Source organism: Pteropus medius, unplaced genomic scaffold (genome assembly GCF_902729225.1).
Source record: "Pteropus medius unplaced genomic scaffold, Ma_sr-lr_union100, whole genome shotgun sequence".
Lineage (NCBI taxonomy): Eukaryota > Metazoa > Chordata > Mammalia > Chiroptera > Pteropodidae > Pteropus > Pteropus medius.
This window is the reverse complement of record NW_024349225.1, coordinates 11,673,181-11,683,414: the sequence shown is the minus strand read 5'-3', so window position 1 is coordinate 11,683,414 and position 10,234 is coordinate 11,673,181. Positions and strand designations below refer to the sequence as shown.

The window sequence follows — 10,234 nt, the reverse complement described above, 5'->3', positions numbered from 1 at the left end:
AATGACCTTCACTGGTAATGTATGTTTTCTTTTAAAAAATATTTAGTAATTTTAAAGGAAATCCCAGCCATTGTCAACTATGCATCCTTAAAAAATGTGGACGTTTTCTTATATAACCCTGTTGCTATAAATCACACACTGAACAAAAATGTCATTTCCTGATATTATCCAATACTTAATCAAACTTCCTAATTATACCAAAAAGTCTTCGTATATTTGGCTCATTGGAATCAGAATCCAAAGTCCACGTTGCATTTGATTTTTGCATCTTTTAATCTAGAGTAGTCCCCTCCTCTCCCCTCCTTTTTTCTTCATGCCATTGAATCGTCAACTGAGGTATATTTGCAGTTTATTTCTAAGAGACAATAAACCTAAATTTATCCTCTAAGTGCAAGGAATGACTAATGCGTGGGGATTTCAGGACAACTAGGAGAAGTCAGGAAGGATGGAAAGATAGACACTGTGCATCGCGGAGATACCCAGATCGCTTAAGCACAGAGAGGCTCCTGATTTTAGGAGAAGCCATCAAAACCACGACTTGGGATGTTGGCCACGGAGCCTCACTGATCCAGGATCTCAGAGCCGTCGTCACCTTTAGTCCTAATGTGCAATCACTGTATAAGCACGAAGGGATTCGGACTGTGGAGTATTTAAGGCTGGAATAATTCCTGGGACCTCTGCAAAATTGGCTACTACAAGCAAGTTCTGGTTGTGCATATTACCTACTTCTCTATTTTTCACCTAAAAAGAAAAAAAAAAGTGTAAGAAATTAATCTCACGGTTAGAATAAGATGGCACAGACTCATTTACAAAAAAGACTACACGTTTCTCATTAATTTATCATTTAATATAAATGCTGACAGAAAGCAGATAAAGACCTTGTAGACACTTTCATATATATATATACAGACCAAAAGGTGAATCACCTCCTTCTACTTGTTAAAATAATCCTTTTATCTGCAACTCATGGGAGCCTTAAACACTATTTAGGAGCAACATGAGGCCGAGTCAGTTTCCAAACTAATAAAAGTAGCATTTTAACAAAACATGGCATCTTTGATATAAACATGCACACAAATAATACAAAATTGAAAAAGATGGCCCGCCCGAAACCTGCAACGAGCAGAATATGTACTTATTCAGACCCAGAGTTCTGCTTCCCTGAACATCTTCCTATTCTATTTTTCCCACCTCGCTTGATTTGAAGGCTGTTTAAAAACTGGAACTACAAACATTTAAAAAGAGAGGAAAATGGTTCACTTCAAACAGGGTCCTTTTCCCTATTCCAAAAGAACTTTCAGGAAATAAAGTCTTCAAACAAGATTTCACAGTTTGCCAGATGCTAAGGAATTAGTCACAGCTTGTGAAATTCCAACCCATTATCTATCTGTCTTCGATTTTTTTTTTTAAGTTGGAAACACTTGGAAAAAGTAAAATCTCACAAACTTCAGCAATTTACAAATCAGCTGTCACTTCAGGCTCAATATTTTTATTTCTGAACAGGTGGTGGAGGCAGGCGACAAAGAACAGGGAGCTGAGGCAAGGGAAAAAACAGGAATGCAAGAACACTTTAAAAATGGTTATTTTGTCTAGCACTGATTTATAACAGGAAGAGACATAAATTCTCACTATCTAAAACTATAGGTGATTTCATGAAATCATTTATAATCTGACTCAAATCTCAAGGGCTCCTTTATGAACCTAGATTGTTTTTGTCTTGTTAAATATACCTCTGCAGGGCACAATCACATACAATCAATAAGATTGGTAAATTACACAAGCTCTATCCCAAGCAAATATGCGTCAATGTCAAAAAGTTATTTTAAAAAACAAAACAAAATAAAATCCACCCAAAAAGGTGATAATGACTGCAGAATGTCTCGGGGAGACGGGTATGAGCCTAAAGACCAAAGTGACCGTAGTCCAAGAGAAAGGGCAGCAGGAGCGACGAGGAGACCCCGCACAGGAAGAGGAATCTCACAACCGGAAAACGCTAAGCGGGCGAAAGGTTTTGTTCATCTTTATTCGCTTTTTCCATTCTTCTGGTTCCAAAGAGTCATAGATTCAGGATAAAGTAGGATAATGTGGCCCATGGATCAATGAATAAAATGGGGGAAAAAAAAAAAAATTTTCCCCCCTCAAGTTCCTTTCATTCCCAGAAGGTGAAAAGAAGAGAAAGGATGAAAAGGGATAATGGAAATTTAGGCAGCAATATACCTGTTAGAAGTAGCTCTCAGGACAGTGTATTAGTTGAACAGAGTATGTAAAAATAATCAACAAAAGCTTAAAATGCCTTCCAATCAGAGGAATATTTTACAAGGTGGTTCAATTATTATTGTGAGAATGGCAGCCAATCAGTGGAGAGAGATTACACTAATAAATGATGTTTTAAAATCGGCCAAAAAAAAAAACAACCCAAAACAAAACAAAAAAACTAGACAACCAATGATCCACCCAAAAGTTTCCATCCTTTCCTCGACCCTTTCATACATCAGCTGACGTGGGGGTGGGGGCTACCTGACAGTTTCCAGTTATAAGATGACTCTGAGTGGACAAGCTGGAATGGATGCCAAAGACTTGTGAGCTCTGTCTACTTCAAACGAAACGAACTCAACCAACCAGACACAGTGAGACCCCCAAACAAGAAAATGACTCACCTTACCTAGTATATACTAACTCCACACGATTTGGTTTTTCTAAATACACATTTTTGGACACAATATTGTCTTAAGTTCTTTCTCTTGGGTTCTTGTGCCTTATTTTCTTGTGAAAATAAAGGTTATTTCTCTAGGGATGTTTTGTTCAGGAATAAAGTTTAGGGGGAATTGAGAGTTTGGCTGAAAATTCAGCTCTGAAAACAAGGATATTAGGGATAGGGAAGTCCTTTATCACAAAAGGATTTCAAAAGGCTCTTTACCCACTTGGTGCAGTGCCTGGTGGGGACACATTATTAAAAGGTGTTACTTCTTCCTGCTGGTGGCAGCTTCCTAATTCTTTAACCTTAGAGCTAATATTACTTGTTGGTTAGAACCTATTACGTGTGAAATACCTTTAGCAATCAAAGAAATAAAACCTTAAAAACCGAATCTTAAGCTGGCATTTACAACAGTAGTACCTTTTGATGAAAAGCTCTCTTTTTCAAATGGCTCAGAAAAGTTGAATTAAGAATTAAAAAGAAATTAACTGCGATCCACCTACAACTCCCAATAAGTTGTTTCAGTAAGAGGATTTCATAAAGCTGAGCTGAAGCAACAAATATAAACACCATAGCTGTCCAAGGCAGAAAGGTTTTGGTGTGGATGGCAATGCAGATACTAGGGCAGAATGGTGACGGCAGCCGCTTGCTGTTCCACCCTTGATGTTGACAATGACCGTTTTACTTGAGAGCTCTAATTTTTATCTAAAGGACAGGCAGATATTTCAGGGAAGAGAACACTATAACAATGTAACATCAACTAAAAAAAGAAAGAAAATTGTTCTCTTTCAGGGTAAAAATTTTAGGAAACACTGCAGTTAAGTTCCAGGTAGGTTATCAATTTCTCCTAAAAAGTAACTTGGCCTTTCCTTTTAATGACATATAGATCATTATCGCTGCTTTGTGCAGACAGATTTTATATATAAAGCCTTTACTCAATTCCTCAAAATGAGCAAGAAGTATAGATCTCCATCCATCACCACTGGTATGTAAGTAATATCAACCAAAGACTGTTTAGTAAAAGGAACCTATTTTTCTCCAAATCTGAACATAATCGGACACGTACTGACTACAGTTCCCTATTTCTCATCAGTCAGCTGCTCACGCGTCCTCTTACTCAGTCCCACGACTTGACCAATAGTGATATTGTTCTTTAGGCACAAGTTAAAAAACAAAAATACACGAGATGCTGTATCACGACAAGACAGTCTCAAAAAAAGGGAGGACGGCCTGCTTACATACGATAGTGTAAAAGATATGCCCTGGCGAAAGAGAAACGGGTTACTTTTCATTGCTTTTACATCTTATAAGGCCAGCTAAACTAACAGTTTACATAAACCTACTCACACAGTACGAGCAACTCACAAATACTTTAAGGTTTCACAATCAAAATGGCTGTGACTTCCCCCAAACCAAAACAGAGTAAAGCACAAGTCTTTGGCTCTCCTTTAAAAGATAAAAACAAACAAACAAAAAAAACCCCAGCAGGTTACCATCCTAAACCAGACCTTTGTTTGCCTACCAGTAGGGCAAATACCACATTTGTGCATCACTGAGTAATAACACCATTAGAAAAGGCAACTTCACAGAAGTTATTGGCTAAGCGAATTCATTTGAATGCTCTGTTTTGAGGCAGCAAACTGTCACTGTTGCAGATTGGGGAGGGCAGTGGGTGAATCAAGGGGAATTTGCAAGACAGAAAAGGGCCAGGAAAAAAAAAAAACAACTTGGAGCTCCAACCCAGAAGACCTACGGAAAATCTGATGAAGTTATATATTCAAGAAGGCAAATGAGAATTATACCAATTTTATGTTTTTTAGGCAAGATAAAAAATACATAGGGAAGACGAGGACAAGGGAAGGGAAACAGGTGGGAGGAGAAGGGGATCGGCCACATTAATGGCGTGGCAAATAAATTTTTATACATTCTGAGTAGCTGAGTATTTGTAGCTGGCTTTAGAAAGTGTCTTACCATTTAAACATTACTAGAAATCTATGCTATAACTAACTTCTCTTTTGATTAAAAAAGTAACAAGGAATGGATCTTTGGTCACTTCAGCCTTTGTAAATTACCCAGGACAGGGCAGGCAGCTCCTGAACTTATCTTGTGACGGTACCTAGAAGTAAGACAAAAGAACTACATATAAGTCAACAAATTGAATCTGGATATCTTATTCTCAGTTCTTCTACATTTTTCCAGAGACCGCTTGAAAGAGAAAGTCAGAGTACTTTTATATTCCCAGCTATAATAAAATCCTAAATGATTAAACAGTACTTATTTCTCCTACCTTAACACTCAGAATTGTCAAATACAGTCATCTTCAGAAGAAACTGGCATTTTAATAAGTAGAAAGCATAAAAATTGTATTTCCTACCTGGTTGGTTTCATCTCTTAACTGTCTGTAAAGGCATATATTTTAAAAGCCAGAAAACTCAATGCCTTTAAAAGATTTTGACAGAAAACAGTTAAAGAGTCGAGCAGTTTTGCCAAAATGGGTCACTTACCCTTACAGGCTCAGCACATCACAAAGTATATCACAGAGAAAAGGAAAAGGGAAAAAGAACCCCAAACTTTGGAGGTTTTACTGAAATCCTGAAAGTGCTGTGAGCACTAGGAAAGCTGTAAGGATATCTACGAGGTTAGGCAGAACAACCAACGTAAAGTAGGTAAGTCACGGGCACAACGGGACAGTTACCCGTTGTCCCCTGCCTTTCTACCCAACCAGAGTTCTTTCAGAGTGTGGGGCCTTATAAAGAGATACAGCTAGAATTAAGGCTACGATGCCAGAGATCCGCACCCCCACGCCCCAAATGAGAACACCTGATAAAGTGAAAAGGACTATTTAAAATCAATTCAAAACAGTGACTTTTATGATTTTATTTGGAATAGGAATACTGTATAAATTAATTCCTGTTCTTGCCTAGTTTACAAAATCAAAATGGTGAAAGCAAGAATGAATGTATCTGAAGGAAACAAGAACAAGAATAACAGAAGTCGAGTTATTACGGGTTTCAAGAGATACCCAAAATGGAATTTTACTTTTATTCTGAACTTTAACAAAATCAATACCTGTAAGTTCCTTTTCAATAGCAGAATGATTTCGAGTTCCCAACTGAACCAACTGCTTCTGAAATTCAGGACTTATTTAACGTGTCCAAAGGAGAAGTGAGATCTGCTTGAATCTGCTTGAATCTGCCTCCGACAGGCTGGAGGCCACAAATGTTGCCTTTTATGGTTACACAGAGAAATGAAAAACCTTGGGACCCTGTCAGACATACGGTTTCTCTCCTTCTCCCAAAAAACAATAAGCGTTTAAAGAGTAACTGTAAGAGGGTATTAAGCAAATCAAAACAAAGCAAAAGAGCAAATACATTAACAAAAAAGGAAAACATGGAGTCAACTGAAAAAGACGCCTCGTCCTCATTCAATGCTCCCACCTCCCAACTAGTCGGACTGCGACAGCTGCGCTCGTGCGAAAAAAACCCTTAAAACATACCCAATATATATGCAGATATAGCTATGTATATCTGTATATATATAATATATATATAAATTTTTATTTAAATAAAAAAGAAAGCTCGAATCCCAAGCCAATATGTGTATATCAAATCCTTGACCAGCCAGGTCTGTAGGGCATAATCAAATTCAATGTGAAATAGTATATAAACACGGTGCCTTGACTGGGCAAATTAAATAATCGCTACTCAAAAGAGTGTTCTGTTTGGGCTCTCCTACTGGTAGGCAACGGCAGGACTGTGTACCCCCACCCCCCACAATTTGTTTCAGTCAATAGTATGAAGACGCAGAGCTTAGACTGAGGTTATGACCTCAGCAGGAGTTAAGGGTTAAGAAAATAAGAAACAAGAAAAATACAAACTCTTGCTTTTACCCAACCAAAGCAATGCAGTAACTTATTACATAACCAGTGCTTTCTGTTTTAGTAGTATAATCCAGAAAGGAAAAATTTTTAAAAATCAGGCGAACAGAGGGATGGGGAGGGTGACTGTATCAAATGATCCCGTGTTTTATAGGGTTCTTAGTTCAGTATAGACACGTGCCATCAGAATATGTGCAGCAGAACTAAATAATAAAGATTCTTCCTTATTCTTTCCAACTTTCACGAAGAATTTTTTCAGTAAGGTAGAGCCAAGTCTAAAATAAACTTCTAGGTACCTATGACCTGCTGTGCTGGGATTCCGAATGGCAACCACTGAGCAATTCGTAAACTACCTTTAAGATCCAGGCAAATCTCTTTGAAAGCCAGAGGTGCCAGTGTATAGGGATTTTATTTTACATTTTTGGGTTTTGGGAGTAAAACCAAAGCATCCGCTGAATTAATGTGGCTCTCTGTTCATTTTAAGTTCAAATCAAATGTTGCAGTTGTAAAGCATGGTCGATTGTCCTGATTTTTCAACACTCTGTAATTTCAACGGAAGCTCAATTTGGAAATTTCCAACCAGCAGCTCGACACAGGGCCTGCGCCATGTGACTTCAGCGCTCAGTTCCAGTTCATTTAAAACTTAGCCTCCATTTAAATCCGACCAGACAAGCCAAGACAGAGACTTGGTTTTCTGATTACATTAGAGAATGAAAAGAACCCATAATATGGAATTGAAGACTTCAAAAACTAACTGGTAACTATCTCTCTGAAAGGTTAAAAGCGAAAACAAGAAACGAGATCTTCCTGAAAGTTGTAATGCCATAGGAAAAGCACAGCTACACGGGAAGACAGCGACCCGGAAAGGAAAAGGAAATCATGACTTCCACATACCAGTTCTCAGAAGAGTTGGTTCGCTGCACATTTTCTAATAACTGGTCTGTTACTGTCTCTTTGCCTGTCAAGCACCCCAGAACTGTCAGAAAGGCCGGTGCTTTTTGTCTGCTTTAATTTATAGGGTTGTGAGAAGTGGAAAGGATTGTGGGTCAGGGATTATACACTGGGTATGTAATAATACCAAAATACAAGAAAAACCTACTCATTAAGATCATACAATTAATCGAACAGAGTGTATATATAATATCTTCTTTTTTTTAAAGCCCTGGATCCAAGGCGTCCAAAGTTATTAAAATAAAGTTCATTCACAGAACAAAAACAAATTTAATCTGAATTGCTTGCAGATACTGCTAATTTTCTTTTTCTTTTTCTTTTTTTAAATTAAAAAATGCATCAGTGTGAACTATGTGCAGGGTCTGTCTCAGTAGCGGTGTTTGTGCACATTGCCTCTGGCGCTCTGCCGGGACTCCTCTGACCACTCAGAGCAAAAGTGTGAAGTCATCGTCCTTCCGCCCCATGCCCCATCGGCGGGTTAGGAGCAGAAGATAAACGTGGGACTCCTCGTAGTTCAGGGAGCAGAACCGGGTGCCACTCCCGACCTCTGGGAGTCGCTGTTGTCTCCGCCCCCCTCGGGGTCCTCGGACAGGCTCAGAGAGCCAGTCTTGGCTGACAGGAGGCTGACATTCTCTTGTGTCAAGGCCGATCCATTCGGCACATCACTGTTAACACTAAAAAAAAAAAAAAGTTGGCATTTTTTTAAAAGGAGAGAGATAAAAATGATTACTTAGTAGAATAGTATTAAATATTTACAATGTCTTTACGAAAAAGTGCTGCCGATCTCTGCTTCATCAGGTTTACTAGTATATATTTTTTGATAAAATCCATGCCAAGATAAGGCATGGATTTTAAGAGCCCAACCTAAGTCTGAAAGCAACAGAGCATTAGAAATTGTGTGCTACATCACCAGGAGGGGAACTCAGGACTGTGTATCGAAAGTCTCAAAATACAGTGAGGAAATAATTAAAGACATGCAAACGAAGAATGAACTGCAATATTGTTCCTGGTAACTGACATGTACCCTCCACACCTGCAGAAGAATATCAGACAATGGCACAGACCAAATTCAAACCCAGGCGGATGGGGGATGGAGGATGGAGGCTAAATGCCACACAGCTTAGAAATATCGGAAAGGTGTTCAACAAAGTGTTAACACTGGCTTTCGAGAAATTAAAAAACACGGAGGAAAAGGAAACGGAACCAGAAAATTCCTGTTAGGTATTAACAGATAATTCAATCTTGAATCTATTCTAAAATAAGTATAATTCTTGAATTTATGTAAAAGTATTCTTTTCTTAACATATATAGAATAATCATATTTAAAACATCAAATCATATTTCTAAGGGCATTTCTGTCATGACTGGGTAATAGAAGACTATAACAATGTCCCTTTCGTTACCTGAATGTCAATGTAAGGTCCTCAGCTGGAACCTTATTTTGTGGTTCCGGCTGTCCATTTTCTGCTTGCTTACTTGTATTCAATTTGCTTTTTATGTCCACAGAACACTGGTTCTCCTTTGAAAGAGAAGAAAATAAATGTAATTATCTTCTATTTAATGGTGCTAATGGAAGAGAGACCAAACATAGATAACACAAACTGATGATCCAGAAATCATTTACTTTTGTAAAATGACCAAAGAAAACAGGCTGACTAGAAGACAGACATACACCAAAACACGTCAAGAGAACCACCCACTTGCTCACTACCCAAGCTGGACAATAAAAGGGGACGGGGGAGGGAATGCCACAAGTTAACATGGGAAAAATCTCACAGAAATGCCGACTTAGGAAAAAGGCAAGCCAAAATCTAATATGCATCTATAATATACTTATGGAAAGAAGAAAAACTACCTCATTTATCTTAGAAAGGATGGGAAAACTATGCAACAAAAAGGTCGATTCACACAACCTGGGAGAATGGTCCAATCCCTTAAGAGTCACAGTTTACTGAAATGAACGTCGTGCACTACGAAGCAAACCCTAAGCACAGCCATGGGTACAAGTCCACAGGAAGGAATGTGTAGGCTGCATCTCATTCATAACAAAAAACATCATCAACAACTTAAGGGCTATGAACACGAGAATGTCATTTGGTAATATATCTTCCGTTAACGGGATGGCACTGGCAAAATCATAAACACCATCCCCTCTCTGCTTCCCGAATCAGTATGTTTCACAGAAATTTAATAACTTCCAGTTAACTACTTTGTTCTCCCTATACGTCTTTCATCACGCAGAATCCTAAGACAACACACTCAAACCAAAAGAGAATGAGGAGAGGAATAATAAAACAGAGAGGAGGCCCATCTTCATGTGACTCATCTAAATATTAATCGCCCACTGAAGAGCCCTGGGGTGATGACCCTGCAGTCCTGGATGATTCCAGAACTCCGCAGCTTTCCTCTCTCCCTCCCCTCTCCCCACCGGAGCACTCACCATGCCCAGCTCCCGGGTTCTCTTGCCGATTTCCCTTTCCACCTGGTGCAGTTCCAAGCTCAGCTGCTCACTGGAGATCATTCCGGGCCACTTTGGAGGTGGCGGTGGGGGCTGTGACTGGCCTGCCAGGGTGTTCGCCTCCCTCTGCAACACCAGCCTGTTACTAACAGCCTGGTGCACAAAGCCAAGCACATACACAACTCAACACATTTCACACCATGCACGGGACGACCAGGCCTGATTCCAGACCACAGCCTTGAGCAGCTTAACA

General features: G+C 39.1%; 1 protein-coding gene across 4 annotated transcripts in view; it reads right to left on the bottom strand.

Moving 5' to 3' along the window:
* Positions 1 to 825: 825 nt before the first annotated feature.
* Positions 826 to 10,234, bottom strand: part of RC3H1 (ring finger and CCCH-type domains 1) — a 63,785-nt gene continuing 54,376 nt past the window's right edge. For 3 of the 4 annotated variants that reach the window (XM_039881442.1, XM_039881445.1, XM_039881443.1), the window contains exons 18-20: positions 9,964 to 10,134; positions 8,927 to 9,042; positions 826 to 8,197 (exon numbers count right to left, since the gene is read on the bottom strand). In XM_039881442.1, coding sequence (XP_039737376.1) covers positions 8,038 to 8,197; positions 8,927 to 9,042; positions 9,964 to 10,134 — 447 coding nt within the window. In that variant the 3' untranslated portion in view covers positions 826 to 8,037. The remainder of the gene's footprint in view (positions 8,198 to 8,926; positions 9,043 to 9,963; positions 10,135 to 10,234) is intronic. The other variant, XM_039881444.1, reaches the window with a different exon arrangement.